At 43.4% G+C, this 21087-nt stretch overlaps 1 protein-coding gene across 1 annotated transcript in view; it reads left to right on the top strand.

Annotated features, from left to right (window-relative positions):
- The first annotated feature begins 2490 nt into the window (after positions 1–2490).
- LOC126426460 (poly [ADP-ribose] polymerase tankyrase-1-like) overlaps positions 2491–21087 on the top strand; it is a 33702-nt gene continuing 15105 nt past the window's right edge. The window contains exons 1-2 of the mRNA XM_050088373.1: positions 2491–2513; positions 13737–13862. Coding sequence (XP_049944330.1) covers positions 2491–2513; positions 13737–13862 — 149 coding nt within the window. The remainder of the gene's footprint in view (positions 2514–13736; positions 13863–21087) is intronic.

The raw sequence follows: 21087 nt of genomic DNA, 5'->3' as shown, positions 1-21087 counted from the left end.
CGTACACCTTTTCCTGCTAAGCTGCAAAACACACATCAAATTTTGGAGAGTCCCTTCTGTGTTGTACAACTTCATGTGGTTGTTCCATACTCCATATTCTCACGTTATGACGGTTCACCATTCCATTTAAATCGAATGTTGCCTCGTCACTAAACACTAAGTGTGGAAGAAAACAGTCATTCTCCATCTTGCCAGTAATGAAATTACAGAACTCCACACGTTGTTGTTTGTTACCTACACGAAGAGCTTGCATTGCAGTAGCTGCATTTTATGTGATTTCATGAGTAAACGTCAAGCAACATGTGCGAGACTGACATTGAGAGCATGTTGAGATGTCGATGTGCACATTCAATGGATTTCAGTTCACTCCTCGTGAAACTACGTTGATGCATTCAACGTCTATGTTAGACGCTCAGGGACTCTGATCTGTCTTTACACAAACAACCTGTTTCTTGGAATTGTTCATGCCATCATCTAATTCTCTGTATTACTGACACGCACTGCGCCAAATGTAGAACTTAAAATGCTTTTTGTTGTTCCGACACCATTTTTACTAGAACTGAAGTGGGCGCACACTGACGACCTAGCAGGAACAGTGTAAAACTTGAGAGATTGTTCTTTCCAACAGTACATTGTTCATGCACATATCTCAATTAACATTATAGTTTGATTTTTTAAAATCTGATGATTCTTTTTGATGCACCCTGTAGTACTACCTGAGCCTCGAATCGCAGCTGCTTGCAGTAGTCTGCATTTGTGGCAATATCCTTATAGAGAGAAATGAGGATCATTTATAGGAATAGAATTACTATTATATCTTGCCTCAGTGGTTTTGTAAATGTTGACTAAGTTCTTAGATGGACTTAACATTCATAAAATTTAGGAAATACAATTTTGTAATAAATTATGTGCCCAAAGATTTTTTAAAATAAACTAAAACAGTCCATCAAACAATGAAACTCCTGGATGGAATATAACAGTATTATGAAAAGGAAGGTTTCTACGCATGCCGAGTTGTAAATAGGCACAATAAAAAGACTGTCACAAATAACCTTTCGCCCTGCGAGATCTTCGTCTGTTAGTAAAACAATCCATGTTAGGTACTGGAACCTTTCTTTAAAGAATTGTTCCATCTGGAAATTTGGCTTGATTTTTTTTCCCTCCCTATCAGGAATAACTGAGATTGACAATTTTTTGAAAATGGCAGCTACTTGTGCCAACAGGTCTTCAATAACAAAAACTGGCAACAAATAATCAAATTATTTAAAAAAATTAATAATGTGTACATATAAATAATCTACCACTTGCGGAATATTTAAGATTGGGATCATTTATTAACTGTCTTTCAGAACAGATTTGGTTTTTTGCATATAAAATCATTTAAATCAAAGCTCGGTTCGTGAACCACATTTACATTTAAAGACAATTCCAACACATTGCACAATACCCCGGTTCAAAATTATTCTTCTCAGTATGAAAAAGTACATGTATGATAATTACTGGTTGGTTCTGATTGATTATACGTCCCTGTGTTCGCTCATCAGTATTTCACAAAATTACCAGCAGAACACAGCGCATTGCCTTATCAGAACCAGTGAGCCACCAGCAGAAGCCAGGTGAGCCCGGGGCAAGACGTTATTCTGTCTTTAACAATGTGTGTGTGTGTGTTGTGTGTGTGTGTGTTGTGACTGTCTCTCCTTACAGCTCACAATTCTGTCATTGGCCTGTTATGACTGGTTTATCAAAGCTCCATATTCAGCTCTTTTTGTTAGCAGTTATGTTAAGTAAACAAATCATAGAGGGGATAATTTCAATGGTTAAGGAACCTGTCTACATTTGATTAGTTCTTATAAAGCATGTGTAGAGCCCATTTATATAGATTTTGGCATCAAGCCTTTGAACAACAAAGAGATCCTTTGATAGTGTACCTAGCAAGTGAGGCTACCGCTGTGGGCACAAAACGGGACACAGTGACGGGTGCAGTTTGTAGTTGACCAGATGAATGCTCGTGCTGTGATGTTGGGCAGCTTCACTAAAAGTAGCCATCAGTTGTTCGGTACCACTGCTGCAGTTGACACTAGGATAGCTCCAACTGGCATCATGCTGCATAATGAGAAGTTGAAGATTATTATGTATGTTGCTCAGCACCAGCACCAGAATCATTTTAGTATGCTGCGACACGTCGAGGAGGACAGCAACATAATCAGTTTCGCATTTCTCTTGTAGCCATGTGGCAAACACTGACCTGTCCTACCTTCTAGGCTTAGTAAACATACTACTGTCACAGCACGAGTGCCACACTGACGCCTCACAGTGTGCATTCAGCGGCCGAGGCGGCTCTCCAGAGCTGACAGCCAGACCTGGGCACAGGTTGATCGTGAAAGCTGCGACTGCCAGCTGCTGCGCGAACATCCCGTGAGGTGCTGACTTAGGTGACGGCATTGGAGCAGTACTGGTGATCGCGTTAAAGGTCTGTCCCACAAGCACAGAATGGCTACTAAGAAGTGCGATGCGTCAGTCGGGGTAATCGAGATCTAGTGTCACCGTCAGTGCCACAGCGAGCATCGGACACAGTATAGGACAGTACGGCAGTAATTGGCTTCCATTTCCTCAGTATATGTGTGCAATAGGCCAGCAACTTCAGTACAAAACTTATTTTGCTACACCCAAACAGTACAGTGGTGGTGTAACTTAAAAGGCACACCACATGAAATATGCCAGGCTCCAGAGAGTAGCGTATTGTTGTGTGTGCAGTAAACATCATCTAAGCACAGGGGCTTCCCAGACACACCGTGACCAAACAACAAACCGCGCTGCTGCTGTGGTCGCAGGTTCGAATCCTGCCTCGGGCGTGGATGTGTGTGATGTCATTCGGTTAGTTGGGTTCAAGTAGTTTTAAGTCTACGGGACTGATGACCTCAGATGTTACGTCCCATAGTGCTTAGAGCCACTTGAACCAAACAACTAAATAATAATGCAGTCAACAAGACAACATGGTCGCACACAATGCTGGGCCTTCCAGCCACATTTCCTTCTCCCCTCTGTTCAGCCAACGCCTGGAATATGTGCTGCACGTTCCCCCTTACAAACATGCAGCAACGGTGTGTATTTTTGGCTCACTTCAGTGCATGCTGCAGGAGCGGGTGCCAAATCTATGTCCTTCTGTCTTCCTTGAAATCGTCTATGGGTTTACCAGAGGCCACTCAGTGAATCCCACCACGTTTTCCTCTACTAGGGTACAGCAGATTTCATTTCCTAACCCATCTGTTGGAGTCTGATGTATCTCCCACAACGTCAATATTGATAAGATATTTTTGCTAGTCATCCGCATTAACTTACATTTCTCTACATTCGTAGCAAGCTGCTGTACACGTCCCCCCCCCCTCCCCCCATCAGTTTTCTGACTCTAGCACCTGCAACCTACGTGCTCAGTTATTTTCTGGCTGTTTTTCAATCTGTCTCTTCCTCTACAGTGTTAGCTCTGTTTAGCTCTCTAGCACAATGGAAGTTTTAATAGATGTCCTATCATCCTATCCCTTGCTCTTATCAATATTTTCCATATATTCCTTACCTTGCCAATTCTGTGGAGAGTTCATCTCATTTATTACCTTACCAGTCCACCTAATTTTCAACGTTCTTTGTAGCACCACAACTCAAATGCTTCCATTCCTCTTTCCCAGTTTTCCCATAGTTCATGTCTCACTACTTTAAAATGTTGTGCTCCAAACGAACAATTCCACCAATTTCTTCCTCACATTAACGCCCGTGTTTGATACTAGTAGACTTCTCTCGACCAGAAATGCCATTTTACCTGTGGTACTCTGTTTCTTGATGTACTCCTTGCTCCCTCTGTTGGCGGTTGTTTTGCTGCGTAGGTAGCAGGACTTCATTTACTTTGTGGTCATCAATCGTGAAGTTAAATTCATCACTGTTCTCATTTTTGCTACTTCCCATTACGTTTGTCTTCCTTTGATTTAATCTCAGTCCATATTCTGCATTCATTAGCCTGTTCATTCCATTCAGCATGCCGTGTAATTCTTCCTAACTTTCACTGAGGACAGCTATGTCATCAGTGGATCTTATCATTGATATCGTTTCATCTTGAGTTTCAATTCCACTCTTGAACCTTCCATTTATCGCCGTCATTGCTTCTTTGGTGTATAGATTGAACAGTAGGGGAAAACGACTACGTCCCTGTCTTCCACACTTTTTAATCTGAGCACTCTGTTCTTGGTCTTCCAGTCTCATTGTTCCCTCTTGGCTCTTGTACATTTTGAATGTTATGTGTGTTCTTACAGCTTACCCTTAATTTTCTGAGAGTTTCATACATCTTTACAAGTTAACACTGTTGAACACATTTTCCAGGTTGACAGATCCTATGAACGTCCTTTGATTTTTCTTCAGTTGTGCTTCCATTATCAACAGTGACGTCACAACTGCTTCTAGTGCTTTTACCTTCCCCAAAGTCAAATCAATTGACGCTTAACACAAGTTCAATTTTCTTTTCCATTCTTCTGTATATTATTCTTGTCAGCAACTTGGATGCATAAGCTATTAAGCTGATGATGTGATAATTATCGCACTTGTCAACTGTTGCAATCTTTAGAATGGTGTGGATAATCTTTTTCTGAAAGTCAGTTGGTATATTGCCAGACTCACATTCTACACACTAATGTGAATAGTTACTTTGTTATCACTTCTCCCAATCATTTTACAAAATCTTATGGAATGTTGTATCTCCCTTTTGCCTTATTTGATATTAAATTTTCTGAAGCTCTGATTCTCATTCTAATACTAGACCACATATCTTCTCCATATCGACTCCTGTTTCTCCTTCTATTACGACATTAGCCAAGTCTTCCCCATCATACAGGCATTTCCTACTAACTGCGCTCTTCTGTGCATTTAACAGTTGCAGTCTTAATGTTACCTTCTGTGCTTTTAATTTCACCAAAGTTTGTTCGACTTTTCTATATTTTGAGTGCTCCCAACAACCATTGCCTTTCAGATTTCTTCTCTTCTTTGTGGTCATATTGCCTTAGCTTCTGTGCGCTTCCTATTTCTCATTTTTAAGTGACTTGTACATCTGTATTTCTGAATTTCCCTGAGCATTTATGTACTTTCTTCATACATCAACTGAAGATTTCTTCTGTTGCCCACAGTTTCTTTGCAATTAGCTGCTTTCTACCTTTCCAGCCTCTGTGATTATTTGAAGAGATCTCCATTCCTCTTCAACTATGCTACCTCCTGAACTGTTCATTATGGTAGTATCTATAACCACAGAGACTCTTCATCACTTAGTACTACTATATCCCACTTCTTTGCACACCGATTCTTCCTGACTAAGTCTCTTAAACTTCAGCCTACTCATCACTACTAAATTGTGATCTGCATCCGTATCTGCTTCTGTGTACACCTTACAGTCCAGTATTTGATTTCTGAATCTCTGCCTAAAGATGACGATGGTATGTAACTGAAATCTTCACATATCTCGCATCCTTTTCCAAGTGTACCCCATCCTCTTGTGAGTCTCAAAGAGAGTATTCGCTATTGCTAGCTGAAGTTTATTGTACATCTCAACTAGTCATTCTTCTCTCTCATTCCTAGTACCAAGTCTGTCTTCTCCTGTAACCCTTTCTTTTACTCTTTCCCCTACAACTGCATTTTTGTCCCCCCCCCCTGACTATTAGATTTTCATCTCCCTTTACATACTGGATTAAGTGTTGAGTATCATCATATAGTTTTTCTACATGTTCATTGTCAACTTGTGATGTCGGCATGTATACCTGAATTCTCATTGTTTGTGCTGTTGTTGGTTTCCTGTCTGTTGAGAAGAACCCTGTCACCGAACTGTTCACAGTAGCTCACTGTCTGCCCCACCTTCCTACTCATAATGAATCCTCCTCCTGTTCCGCCATTTTCTGCTGCTGTGGGTATAACCCTATTCTCTTCTGGCCAGAAGTCCTTGCCTTCCTTCCATTTCCCTTCAGTGACCACCACCGTTCCAGATCGAGCCTTAGCATTTCCCTTTTGTTATTATCTGGCTTTCCTACTGCATTCAAACTCCTTACGTTCAACGTCTCGACTCGTATAATGTCATCCTTTTGTTGGTCATTCAATCTTTTTCTCATGGTCACGTCACTCCTGGCAGTCTCCCCCAGGTATCCAAATACGCACTAGTCAGGAATCTCTTGCCAAGATCATCATGATATTTTGTCAGTTACCGGCCACATCTCCTGTTGATGCACTTCGTGTGTCTAATGCAGTGGTTTCCATTGTCTTCTGCATCCTCATGCCTTTGATCATTGCCGATTCATCTGCCTTAAGTGGAAGCTTCCAAACTCAATGGTAAGAGAGTTCCCTGAACCTGTCTGCTCCTCCACCCACTTTTGACAAAGCTGTTGACTGAGTAATGGTGACGTCTTATGCTGGAAGTCTTAGGCTGCCAACGCTGACGATTTTTATTCAAAATGTAAGCAGTGGCAGGCTTTGAACCCAGCACCGAGGACATTTTTGATTGCTAATTAAAGACGATACTGATAGACCATGAAGTCCAAAGAGCAGGGTATGATTTCCAGTCAGATACCCCCCAGGGGGCTCACATTTCTTTCGTGAGTACGTGCATGGTGAGCACGGGGTGCCAAGCTAGTGCAGCCATCTTCTTTCCAGGGCTGCATTTCCTTCCCCTTCCCCTCCTTTCCTCTCCTTGCTCCTTCCCCTTTGCCCGCTCCTCTCCCTCTCTTGGTGTCCTTGTTTGTTGGCCCCGCTATCCTCCTGGTTATGTTGGTTTTGTAATTTGGCTTTGTTGCATAATCACCTCATCCTTTTGGCATTCCCTGGTTCCCCCCTGGCGATTGACCTCCATTCTGTAGTGTGAGCCATTTGGGTAAGAACACCTTACCTAGTGTCTCCTATGTGTGCCCTGCTAGTTCATTCCACCTGTTCTTTCATGTCGTCCTCTGATGCTAGGGTGCATAGCCTGCACGGTAGCCGGCCCGTGTGGTGGCGTCGCTAGTACCCTTTTGTTTGAGCTCCCTGAACACACAGGGATCACGCATCTGATACCTGAGCTGTGACCACCTCAGGTAAGCCTAGCAGTGGTAGCTTGTCGTCCTGGAGAATCAGAACTCCAGGGAATGGCCACCGTGCCAGACAGCCCTTGCTGTGGCTGGGTGGTGCACGTGAGGAGAGCCCCTGATTGGAGTGGGTGGTATCAGGGCGGACAGTATCCAAATGAAATACATATGGGTCCAGAACTCAGGCCGTTCTTCTGCGGCCATCTCTCTGCATGGAACTGATTATTTTAGTGCTGCTTCTCCTGTCCCTTGGGCGTTCTCTTCCTTGGCTACACCCTGGGAGGAGGGTCAGGCCCGTCGGCTAGGGGCAAAACCTTTTCCCCGCTATCTGGTTTGCACCAGGACTGATAGGGATACTTTCAGCAATGCCAAACCTTTATTTTTTGTGGAACATGGAAGACAAGCTTGGCGAAGTGGACTCCCTGAGCAAGATGCGGTCGGGTTCGTTGCTGAACAAAACTGCTTCAGCTGCCCAGTCTGCGGCCCTTCGTGCCTGTAACCATCTTGGCACAATTCCTGTGTTCATTAGCCCCCACCAGTCTCTAAATATGGTACAAGGTGTGATTTTTCACAGGGACCTCATCCTTCAAACTGATGAGGAACTTCGGGACAATATCAGAAGGCAGGGTGTTCACTTTGTTCGGCGTGTTCAGAAGGGTCCTAAGACAATCGTGCGTTCCCTCTCCTGTGCGTGTTAATTATCATGGCAATCATTCTCCACGTTCACCAGATTGCGCAGTATATAAGAAGGAAAAAAAGATACAGGAGTATAAGTCCCTTGATCTCTTAACCTACACTGAGGCTCGTAAGTAGTATGCATGTCTTCACCCTGTGTCGATGACTAGTTCGCTTTAATTTCATCTTCACCCCTTCCTCCCCCCTTCCTTACCCCAGTCCCAAACCCCTGTCCTACCCCACTCCCCTGCGGCTGCCACACCCTCTCCTCCGGGCGCTGCTCCTCCTCCCCAGCCGGAGAAGTGACCCACTTCTTCGCCGTCTGCCGGTCAAGGGCACCCCTCCCGGGATATCCCTTTCTGGCACCTTCCAGGCCAAAATTCTGCTGCCACGCGACGACCGCGAGAACCACGGTCTGTCGGTCCCCAGGTTGCCTGATCTCTTTCTGTTCCCGATCTTGCTGCAGCTGGCTCCTTTATGCCACACAGCCCTCCTTGATCTCAAACAGAAAAGAAGTCCCAGGACAAGAAGCCTCAGATGTCACCAGAGGTCCCATCTTTAGCTTCGCAACCCAATTCTGACTTGTTGTTCACGGATGTCGCCCCCTCCTTGTCGGTGACGGTTGGTGACTGGCTTTAGCATGTTCAACCCCCATTTGAATCATTGTTCTATGGTTATCCAATGAAATTGTAATGGGTATTACCATTACCTACCGGTGTTGAAACCTCTTATTTCGTCTTACTCTGCAGCTTGTTTGGTTCTACAGGAATATCATTTTACTGATGATCACTCACTGATTCCCTGTGGGTTACGTGTTTTCTGTCGAAATCGGGTCGGCCCCTTGTGGGCCACTGGTGGAGTTTGTACATTGGTCCGTACAGATGTTGCTAGCACGTGGATTCCTCTTCAAACTGCATTGGAAGCGGTTGCTGTTAGGTTCCACCTGGACTGAGAGGTCACGGTTTGCAATCTTTATCTCCCTCCTGACAGGACACCTACACCTGCTGGCATAACAGCCCTTCTTCTGCAACTTGTTCCTCCCTTCCTCCTTTTGGGGCAGTGCATTTACATCCAGACGAGGTCTTCTCATAGAGCAGTTTCTTGCAGACCACGACTTGTACCTCCTTAAAGATGGCTCCCCTATTCATTTCAGTGCCAGTCGTGGTACCTTTTCTGCCATCGATCTTTCTTTTCCTTCTCCCTCCCTCTTCCCTTCATTACACTGGTCATCACACGACGACCTTTGTGATTGTGACCATTTCCCATTGATTCTTTCACTCCCTTCCCACTCCCCGATGGGAAGGCTACCTCGTTGGTCTTTCCAACGCGCCGACTGGCATCGATACACTGCACAGGTTGTGTTTTCTCCCTCTTTGTCGGGTTGTATTGATGACGTCCTACGTGACGTGTCTGACGCGATTGTTCGCACTGCTAGCCATTTGTTTGCAGTAATTTTTGAACTTCGCAAGGCTTATGACACGGCTTGACGCCATCACATCTTCCTTACAGTTCATCCGTGGCGTCCACTGTTGTTCCTGTTGTATTGGTCGTTTAGTGTTTGGGTTGGTACTGTTCTTAGTTCTCCACAGACCCAGGAGACTGGCTTCCCACAGGGTTCTGTATTCTTCTTTTCCTCATTGCTATCGATAGACTTGTGGCCTCTGTCGGTCCTTAGGTCGCCCCTGCTCTGTATGTGTATGATTTCTGCATTTGGGTTAGTTCCTCTTCGATGGCCTCTGCAGAGCAGCAGCTCCAGGGAGCTATCCGGCATGCCTCTGCATGGACCCTCTCACACAGGTTTCAATTCTCTCCTTTAAAATCGTGGGTGGTCTACTTCTGTCACCTTACTACGATCCACCCCATCCGGAGCTCTATCTCGATGCACAAAGATTACCTGTGGTCCCACAGTTTCGTTTTCCGGGTCGTCTTTTCGACAACAAGCTCACTTGGCTGCCTCATATCAGACTTCTGAAGGTATGATGTTTCTGTAAACTCAGTTCTTCGCTTCCTTGCCCACAACTCTTGGGGAGTGGAAAGCTCCATCCTTCTCCGCCTTTATCGTGTTCTAGTGCTGTCTCACTTGGACTATGTTGTCAAGTTTATGGTTCGGCTGCTCCTTCCACACTGTGCCTGCAGGATCCGGTCCACCATTGCAGTATCCTTTTGGCCATTGGTGCCTTCCCTACTAGCCCAGTTCATAGCCTCCTGTTTGAAGCTGGGATCCCCCCACCCCCCACCCCCCTCTGTTTGGTGGTCCCTGCTTCTGGTTTCTTATGCAATCGCTGTCTGTTCCTCTCCCTCTCATCCTACCTTTTCTATCCTGTTCCCAGACCATGGATGTCGCCCATCTGATTCCCGCTCTCGGGCAGGTTTACCTGTTGGGATCCACCTTGCGTCTATTCAGCTTCCTTCTTTGTCCTGTTTCCCATGCTCCCTTCCCACCACCCCCTCTTGGTTATTTCTTCTGCCCCGAATTCGGATGGATCTCCGCAGAGGTCCAAAAGAGTCCATCCCCCCGATGGTGTTCCGTTGCTTTTTCCGCCAAATTTTATGGGAGTTTTGGGATGTTGCTCTTTTCTTTTTTTTTTTTTTTTTTTTTTGCACCGATGGCTCTAAATTTGTTGATCATGTGGGATATGCCTTCATGTCCTCTGTTGGCACAGAAAATCATCTGCTGCCACCTACATGTGGGCTATTTACTGTGAAATTGATGACAATTTCCCAGGCCCTTACCTTTATTAAAAAGTCCCAACACAACCGCATTTTGTTGTGTACGGTCTCAATGAGTGGCCTTGTGGCTGTTGACCAGAGTTTTTCCCGCCATCCCTTGGTCTCGGCCATCCATGACCATCTTGCTGATCTTCATTGTGCTGCTTGTTCCGTTGACTTCCTTACGGTCCCTGGTGATGTGGGTATCCCAGGTAATGAGCTTGCTGGTCGTTTGTCTGAGGGAGCAGTCACTCCCCCCCCCCCCTTCCATTCTCTGTAACTCCTCCTGCAGCGGATTTACGGTTTCACATCGAATCCAACTTCGCACAATCATGGGCCAACTCTTGGGTGGCTACCTCCCTGTCTAATAAACTTCGTGCAATTAAGGTGACACTTGGCCTGTGGCATTCTTCCCTTCGTCTCTCCCGAAAGGACTTAACCACACTGTGTTGTCTCTGCATCGGCCATACCAGACTGACAAACGGTTTACTTTTGCGTAATGAGCCACCCTCACTTTGTGGTCGTGGAGCCTTCCACTGAGTAACCCACATTTTGGTGGAATGCCCCCTTCTTTTGGCTCTGCGTACTAAGTACAGATTTCCCCGCACTTTACCTTTAATGTTGACTGAGGATTTCTGGATAGTCGAACTGGTTCTCAGTTTCCTCCAGGAAAGTGGTTTGTATTCTAAATTTTAAGGTTTTTAACCTCACTTTGGTGTTGGGGCATGGCGGTGAGGGTTGGGGTATCTCCCACTGTAAGCTGTGTCTGGAGATTCCTGACTCCCCTCCTTGGCCAAGATCCTTTTTTCTTCCCCCTTTTACTCTGTTTTTTTCACTTTTTAGAATTTGTTAGTCTCCTTTTGCGATATGCACTTCTACATTCTAGCGGTTGGACGCTTTTAAATAGCAGGTGGTCTTGCCCCTACTGCTTCAGAGGTGGGATATTTCCTGCCTCTAGCATAGCCATGGGGTCGCTCTCTTGCTGACTTTGCTCTTTTTGACATGACTGCTGTTTTACATTTTTTAGCCTTTTCCCTTCTGTTCTGACTTTTATGAGATGTCAAACTGTCTGAATGGACCACATTTGAAACAAGGGACTGATGACCTTGCTGTTTGGTCCCTTCAACCCTAATCAACCAATAACCATCCAGTCAGATATCCAGTACAGAAGATGCTGTGAGCGGAGACAGTAATTCAGTCAGCACAGTACCGTGGTCACACACAATGCTGGGCCTTACAATCACATTCTCGTCTCTGTTCAGCCATCACCCAGATTATGGGCCATGGTTTCCTTTCTACAAAACACACAGGTATGGTGTGCTCTAGTTACCTCACTGTACTGGATGCTGGAGGGGCAGGTGTCAAATGTCTACCCTTCTGCCACGGCTGCAATTCTCTCCGGCATTATCGGGGACCACTCCAGTGAATCGCACCAGTTTCCTTGCACTGGGGTGTGGCAGATTACATTTCCTATCTGTCTAATTTTGTTTCTAGCATGTTCCACACCGTCAGTATTGGTGTGACGCTTAGATCCAAGTATTATTTGTTACCCTCTGTCTCTCAGATTCAAATGCTTCATATTAAGTCTTTCTTTTCTTTTTGGAGTTTCTTGAATGTGTTACACTACTGGTAACACAACAATTTATAAACATTGTTCGTGAAACAATATTGCCTATCCTGTGTAATCCATTTTTTCTTCTAGTAGTAGCCTGTACTGGAATCTTCTGTCTGTTCTGTCCAGCTTAATTTAACATGAAAATTGATGTTTGAGGAAGAAGTACATCACCTCTGCTATCAAGAGACATTACATGCGTATATGGTTCTGTCTGCTTTAGTCAGAAGCAAATTTTGAAACAACTCTTCTGTAAGTTTTACAGTATAGCTGTATCTGTGACAGGCTTCATGTGATTTTCATTGCATGAGGTTCGTTCAATAAGTAATGCCTTAAATTTTTTAAAATGCTATTAACATATTGGTCCCTCCCATTTGACGTTTCAAACCGTTCTCGCAGATGGCAGAGCAGTAGTACAGCGTCAAAATGGCGTCTACACATGAGTTCCATTACAAGCAGTAAGCTGTTACTGAGTTTTTGTGCGCAGGAAAAGAAATCGTGGTGAACATCCATAAACGTTTGTGTTCAGTGCGTGGCAATGCTGCAGTTGATAGCACAGTTGGGCAACGGGTGGTGAAAGTTGCACACTCAGGAAATGCAGAGACAAGCTCCACGATCAGCCAAACTTGGGACGTCCTGCCACAGCCACTGCTCCAGACATGCTGAATCGTGTGGATGCCATTATTCGTGCCGACCGGTGCATCAAAACTTGACAATCAGTTGTCGGTCAGCATTGGAAGTGCGTCTGCAATGATCAGGGCTGTCGGCTATTCAGATAGTGGTGTTCACGATGGATTCAATTAATGCTCACTGCGGGCTACACGATTCAAAGAAGGGCCATTTCATCTGAACTATTAGAGCGTTTTGAGACCGACGGAGACGCCTTTCTCTCACGGATTGTTACGGGGGACGAAAGCTGCGAGCACCACTTTGTGGCAGAAACAAAAAGGCAGTCCATGGAGTGGCGTCGCCATCATTCGTGACAAAAGGAGAAATTAGAGACGAACCCCCCTGCCGGAAAAGTCACGGTGACAGTCTTCTGGGATTGTGATGGCGTCATTTCTGTGGGTGTGATGGGAAGAGGGTCAACCGTCAATTCAGGGCCATATCAGAAGACTCACACGAGAACCGTTACCGACGCGTTCAATCGGACAAGAATGCAGCAGAAATCTTGCTCTATTACGATAATGCACGCCCACACACAAGTCCAAGAGCCCGGGTACGCATTGCCCCATCCACGCTACAGTCCGGACCTGGCACCCTCGGACTTCCATCTCTTTGGGCCGCTTAAAGATTTTCTACGGGGAACGCACTTTGAAGAGGACGAGTGTGTCAGTCTTACAGTGGACACAAGCAAGATGTGTCGATGTAAGTCACCAAATTCTGACGTTATGAGGGAAAAAAGTGGGGCATTACTTAATGAACGACCCTCGCAAATTGATAACTGAACTTGGCCGATTGTTTCCCCTATCTCCCCCCTGTTAGTGATACTCAGCTTCCATACATTAGGTTCCAAATAACCTCACAGGCAAGTCACAGCTAGCTGACTTGAACTGCTTCCAAAATTCTGCCCGGCAGTTGTCCTGTCAGTGCAGCACAGTCGTCGTCCCCTACGTTCGGCTGTGGTTTGCCCCCCACTCTGAACAGCCGCCCCCTGTTTGCAGCGCGGGCCGTGGCTCCAGCAGTCCCAGCCCTGCCACTCGGCCACTCGGCGACCCCGGCCGCTCTCCTGCCGCGGCTGCCCGCCACACTCCGCCGCCTCCAGATGACGCGGCCGTCTCTCGCCTGCGGTGAGTCCTGCCGACTTGTACACATGTTACACTAAAAACATCTGATTTAAGCATTTTCGAAATTTTCGATAAAGCTGAGCTTACAGTTGTCAGGAAAAATTATTTCCTCATTTAATAGGTGTGTTTAATGTAACAGCTGCTGTTGATGGTGTTTACATATGTTAGAAATTAGTTCCGAAGGAAGTGGGTTCGGAGCCACGGTGTCAGTGCATTGCTATTCACCGAAACCTACACGTCACGTGAATGAGTATACAGCTGTGTCGAAGTTCTCACACGGAACCTCTTGAGTGCGAGATCACAAATTCAATCTTCAGTGAGGCTCATTGGATAGTATTAACAGTTGTGATGGGGATAAATATTAGCTGCTAATGTTTGATGATCTTCATGAGGAGGGCTACAGAAAGTGAGTGTCGAAGACGTACAGATATAAACCTCCTATGAGACACACGTATTACACTTAACAAAATGGACATTGTCGACATTAGAGAAATGTTCAGGACAGATAATTAACTTGATCAACGAGCACCAAATGAAAAACAGCGCGTCCCAGTGGTCACAAAGGTTTGCACCATCAAGATCGAAGGTGAACACTGTCGTGGACCTTACCGTGGAACTGGTCTTCCTTCGAGGTGCACGTTCAGATAATGCGATAATACGTTTTATAGGCACAACAAACAAAACATCTGGAGGCTGAATTTTCCAATGATACAAATCACAATGTTGCACTCCTTTCAGGAGGGATAGTTTGCTCTGAGGGAGTATGATTTTTATACGCAGACCAGGAACGACCAAAAGAAACTTGCTTTAACCAGCCATTGGTCAGAAGCAGTGCTCATACTACATTTGTAGTTCTCTTATGCCTATTTTCGTGCTCTCGTTTGCTTTGAGGTAACTACTGCTTACTGCCCTTGCAACATGGCGCACACGAGAAAGAATTGTTGGGGGCAGAGCACCTCCAACTTGTCGCAGCACAATAAATAGATTTCCAACCAATTTACCGACCAGACTCACTCGAAATAATTGTGTACTGCTGTGTTAAGGCATTGATATTACCAGAGTGAGATTTTCACTCTGCAGAGGAGTGTGCAGAATTTGAAAGGTAGGAGACGAGTCGAGGTACTGGCGGAAGTAAAGCTGTGAGGACGGGGTGCGAGTCGTGTTTGGGTAGCTCATGGTAGAGCACTTCTCTGTGAAAGGAAAAGTTTCCAAGTTAGTCTCGGTCCGGCACGCAGTTTTAATCTGCACTGGTGGTAGTTAATCTTGATATACGTCTCCTGGCACTTACAATTCCCTCTTATTCCCTTTTATCGACTTTATCTTCAGATCGGGAATATTTGATGTTAAAACAAATTCCTTACTGAATGATGGGACAAGTTTGTCTCATGTACAAACCTGCAGTTCACTGTGCATTGTCGAGTTAACGCTTTATTTGAAATTTCGTTACCTGATTTCTTTCCGTTTCGTAGCACTCTTTCAAAGTATGCCAGTAGTATAGGCGTTGGTATGGGACACCACATGTTTATGACTTGAAAATATTTCGTGTTTTTGACTTGAAAATATTTCAGCGTGTTTTTGACTTGAAAATATCTCGGCGTTTTTTTGACTTGAAAGAAAATATCTCGGCGTGTTTTTGACTTGAAAATATTTCGACGTTTTTTTTCTGACAAAATATTTAGACTTGTTTTTGATTTGAAAATATTTCGACGTTGTTTTCTTTCTGGAGAAATATTTCGGCGTGGTTTTTTTTCTGGAGAAATATTTCGACGTGGTTTGTTTCTGAAGAAATATTTCGACGTGGTTTTTTTTTCCTGAAGAAATATTTCGACGTGGTTTTTTCTGAAAAAACGTTTCCACATATTTTTTTGTAAAAATATTTTTGTCTTATAAAATTTCCACTTAAATTTTCTGTTAAATATTTCCAATTTTCTTTTTAAAAATTCGCTGTTGGTCTTAAAGAAAACTGTATCGACAAGACTATTTTCATCATTTCCACATGTTTTACTGGTAAAAATATTTACATAGTTTCTGCATGAAAATTTTCCGCATCTTCCCACTGCACATTGTAAAACATTTTGCGTAAAAGTGGTCGTCCCTTTGAGCAAGTCTTTTTGCGCAGAGCAGAAGATGGCAGCCCCTGTTTGGCAGCCACTTTTTTGGGAAACCTTGGCAATTTTAAGTAAGGGCAGCGGTATGGCACGAACCCGCATCTTTTAGACGGAAAGACGGCAGCCACCTTTCAGCAACGACATTTTGCGTCCACTTTTTTGCGTCCACTTTCTTGAGATTTCCAAGCAGCTCTCAGTCGTCGCTCGGCAGGCACTTTTTCGTGGTCACTGTTTAGCTACCACTTTCTTGCGAGCGCATTTTTGCAACGACACGTGAAAATTTTAGAGGGTGTCCACCCTTTAAAATCAGACAGTTGTGATGTGCTTACAAGTCACCTCAATTATTTACTGGTTGATAGGTGTCTCTTCAGTTATCTCTATTTTATCATCCAGCAACAATCTGTACCAACAATCAGTATCATCAATGCATTCTGTAATCTCGCGGAAAGCATAGCTGTATTCTATTTATACATGTAGATTTTATTTCATTATTAAATAACACCCAGGGAAGTTTATCGGTTATTGTGTATTCTCTTCCAAAGCCATAAGCGTATCGTAGTTACAGTTAAATTCCTTACCTACAGCTGTACTTACAAAGTTCTTTGTTTTCTTGTGTGTTGTTATCATATCGTTGGTTATTATGACTTTGTCTTGTGAACCATGTACCAGCTCAGCCATTGTTTCCATATTCAAAACCTTTAGCACTACGGTAGTTAAGAGTGAAGCCTTGTAATTTTGGTAGTCTGTTTACCTCTGTACGTTTTGTATGCACAACTTTTTGGTCCTGTTCCTGTCCATTCAATACCGTAATCATCTTTACCAAACTCGTCAGTCAATTCATAAAGTGTGCAACCTGTTCCTACAGTATTCGTACCATCGTCGATATAAACAAGTGTCTGTGTCGTAGGTCACAATTTTATCACCTAATCTATCGAGCATATCGTACGGCCTCATTCTAGTGTTGGAAGTGGTGAAGGTGGACACAAATAGGTTGGTACTTGTACAATCTTAGACATTGTACTGATATATAACTTGGATTACACAGGTCTGCGACATAAAAATCGTTCCAAATTTATGAAGTGGTTTTTATAGTGTTTTCAACACCGATTTTAGGAAAATTAGTGAAAACATTCCATCACGTACAGTTATTTCACAAACTGCTTCTCTAGTTTTAGCTTTTTTCGATATTTCAGCACTCTAGTGAGTTTCAATTTTTATGGTCTCTGTAAACTGTTACTTAGTCGTTTTTATGCTAAATATACACAAAATAAAGAGTAATCGGGAGAAACCAGCAGTATTTTCATGTCAGTGCCTGTATGTCGCGCTGCCCCTTCCCCGCCATCACAGAGCAGTGAGCTTCTGGTGTTGTCCTTCAGTTCACAGTACCTCTTCACTCTGTGATGTTCACGTGTTGTTGTTGCTGGTGCTTTAAACTTGTGACAGTTTCCTTGTGAAGTTCTTCCATGGACAGTGGCTACCAGAGGATGTATAAATTCGCCACATTGTTTGTGCTACATTTGTGGTAACTATACCGTTAAAAAGCAACAAAGAAACATTTCCGATTTTGTTGAAAAGGTATATTTCGCCTATTTTGGTATAAAGTTAGGTGATCAAGATAAGCCTTGGGCTCCACACAGTTTGTTCAGTGTGTTGAACTCAGGCAATGGTTTCAACGTAAAAAGCAGTCCGTACATTGTGGAATACCAATGGTTTGGAGGAGCCCAAAAATCATAGTGAAGACTGCTATTTTTGTTCTTGCAGTGCAAGAAGACAGAGATTGCAATTATTCTGGCACAACCGATCCCATTCCGTTCTCACAAACTGAACTGAACGATTTAGACCTAGGCCTTTCTAAAGAATCGGCAGAGGTTTTAGGATCTAGATTGAAAGATAAACTTATATTGGCTCCGGTAGAGCCTTTTCTTGGTATCGATCGAGGGAAAAGGAGTTTGTATCTTTTTTTCCTCAAGAAGGTGACGTGGTGTTTTGCAGTGGTGTTCCTGGACTTATGGCCCTTTTCAAAATAGAATATCCTCCTGATGAGTGGAGACTTTTTATTGGTTCTTCAAAACAAAAAAAAGCCTTAAAGCAGTACTTCCACACAACGGCAATAAGTACATTTCTATACCAGTTGGACATTTGGTTTACTTAAAACAATGTTACCCAGGCCTTGAACTGGCTTTAAGCAAACACTGCTATTCAGACTACAAATGGACATTATGTCCTGATTTAAAAGTGATTTCAATGCTGTTTGGTCAACAAAGGGCTATACAAAGTTCCCTTGCTTTGTCTGTGAATGGGACAGTAGAGATTGAAAGCAACACTACATCAAAAAAGGTTGGCCCTTCAGAAAAACCTTACAGGTAAGGGTTAAGAATGTTGAGAGGAAAAGCCTTGTGGATTCCAAAAAGGTGTTACTTCCACCACTTCACATTAAGTTGGGACTGATGAAACCATTTAAGGCATTGCCAAAAGAAGGGGAATGTTTCAGATAACTTTGTGGACAGTTTCCTGGTTTATCCGAGGCAAAGCTAAAGGAAGGAATCTGTCGCACCAGACATTAGGAAACTAATTACAGATGCCAAGTTTGTGGACAAAATGGAAACATAAGAAAACACAGCATGGACATCTTTGGAATTAGGTGTTACAGGTTTCCTAGGAAACACGAGAGATCCAAACTACAAGACAATTGTCGCAGACATGCTCGACAACTTTAAGAAGCTGGGCTGTAACGTGAGCATTAAAGTTTATTTTCTCCGCTCGCGTCTTGACTACTTCCCTGCAAGCCTTGGTGACGTAAGTGAAGAGCAGGGCGAAAGATTCCACCAAGACATCCAAGAAATGGAAAGAATATATCAAGGAAGATTGAACGTCAACATGATAGTGGACTACTACTGGACGATAAAAAGTGGTGATCCTCAACGAGCCCACAGCTGGAGAAGCAGTAAGAGGAGCTTAGACAGAAAGCGAAAGCGTTATTATAATGACTTGTGAGATGAAAGAGAAGTGGAAGTGTGCGGGAAATGTAGTTTAGAACTTACTTATAAATAAAATAAAATTTTGTTGTTACTATACCTAAAAATACTCCTTTTTTGTGAGAAAACCAGACGTGACAGAGAAAAATTGGGTTGCATTTTTGAAATTGTCGTTGAAAAGTACATCAGTTATCAAATTTCAAGCAACTTCCAAAAAATATTTTTTTTCAGACCTGTGTTATTTCTTCGTTGATCGGTATGACGTTAGTTGTCTGGCTTTTATTTCGAGTAAGAGCTCGTACCATTACTCAATGTTGTCTATAAATTCTGTTTGTGACAAGTTCTGTCTCTGGCCGAATTTTCCCCAGAGGGAACTGCACATTTTGACCACAGCCCGCTTGCCAGCGTTCGGTTCAGTATTGTTAATGTCGTGCGTGATGTCTTGCTTTCCCTCGATAATCCGACCGTATTCTTCTTTAGACTTCTAATTACCTTCCCAAGGACTAGTTTGACCTTCATGAAGGTTTTAACGTAGTTTGTGAACAGTCAATTACTTTCCCATTCAAAGTGCCACACCTCGTAAATTTCCTGTATCGTGTAGCCTTCTCGATGGCTTTGTTGAGCTCTATAGTTGTCAAAGTTCGTACAAATGCTCGCTCATTGTCACTATGGTTGCAACTATCAGGCTTTTCTTCTACACTTTTCGAATGTAGAGCAAACAAAAGCTTTTCCTGCTCAACTGGAAGCACAGAGTGGTACAAGCCGTGAAGCACAAGCACTTTGCATTTAACAAAACGAAATCATTCGTCGTCATATTTTTGTGGCCTCAGTATCTGTATGGGATGACCAACAGATAATCGTTGTAAAACATCACTGTCGGATATAGCCTGCCCATGTCTATATATCGCAGCTTCTTGCCTGAAACTTGAATTTAGCAGCGTTTGTTCTTGCACCGAAAAAGACATCTCTAGGATTCAAGGGTTCTATGATATTTACGTTCTCTTTTGAATTATTCCACTTACAGCTCCATATTTCGACACAGTTACAACCGGCGTACCCCAACTCTTGCGTGAGGTCTAAGAGATCCATGGTTTCATTGTTGACCATTACCGATAGTATCGGGAGAATAACACACTGGACAGCCGTGCCAGAAGCAATTGTGATACTGGTAAACTGTTTTTGTGTCTGCGTTCTAGCTGTCAACATTTGCGCCACATTTTGTAACTTCTCCACGGTTCAATGCATTTTGTACATTATGAAACGAATTTAACCACACAATTTACTCTTTGCTGAACATTTCCTTCTTTTAATGTTTGACTACAGCAATTAGGTTGAATGTATTCTGACCTGTAAATAGCCATACAAACACTAGAAATTATTATGTACTGGAAAGGATCAATGTTTCTAATTTCCAGGAAATATCTCCTAAATTCAAGGCAGTTGCGGCGCAATATGTCGTCAGAATGGAAATACTCGTAAAATTCCTTCTGGAAGTCAAACCCGTAATTTTCACCCATTTCCTGAGCGTGCCATTCTAAGAATGCTTTTCTAGCCTTACATATCGCACCGTAGTACTTGTTTGCTCGAAGTCGCCCTACGTAATTTTAATTTGCTTATTGAAGAAGGTTGAAAGTAACCTTTTTTCAGCTCTTTCAAACTGAATGTCTTGGGAAACGTCGCGAGATCTCCTTGGATACCGTATTTACTCAGATCTAAGCCGCACTTTTTTTCTGGTTTTTGTAATTCAGAAAACCGCATGCGGCCTAGGATAGAGTGCAAAGTAAGCAGAAGTTCTGAGAAATATTGGTAGGTGCCGCCACAACTAACTTCTGCCGTCAAATATATGTAGCGCTACACAGGCATGCTTTACAGGCACAAAGATAAATACTGGCGCCAAAACCTCTGCGTCCGTAAATAAATTAAAAGAAAAGGTAGAAGAATGTAAACATTATGCCATGTATTCTTTTGTTTTTGCTGCTGTCTCATTTAAATTCTGTCTGCCTAATAAACTACGAAACTCGAGTGAGACTACAGCAAATGCGGAAGAATATACATATCATGTCATGTTTATATTCGTATTATTCTTATGTTGAATAGTGATAGTGAGAAATGAAGCACAGCAACTGACTAGATTTTAAAATCTAA

This window comes from Schistocerca serialis, chromosome 11, assembly GCF_023864345.2.
Source record: "Schistocerca serialis cubense isolate TAMUIC-IGC-003099 chromosome 11, iqSchSeri2.2, whole genome shotgun sequence".
Classification (NCBI taxonomy): domain Eukaryota; kingdom Metazoa; phylum Arthropoda; class Insecta; order Orthoptera; family Acrididae; genus Schistocerca; species Schistocerca serialis.
Note: the sequence above shows the minus strand (reverse complement) of the source record. Positions and strands in the feature narration are given on the sequence as shown.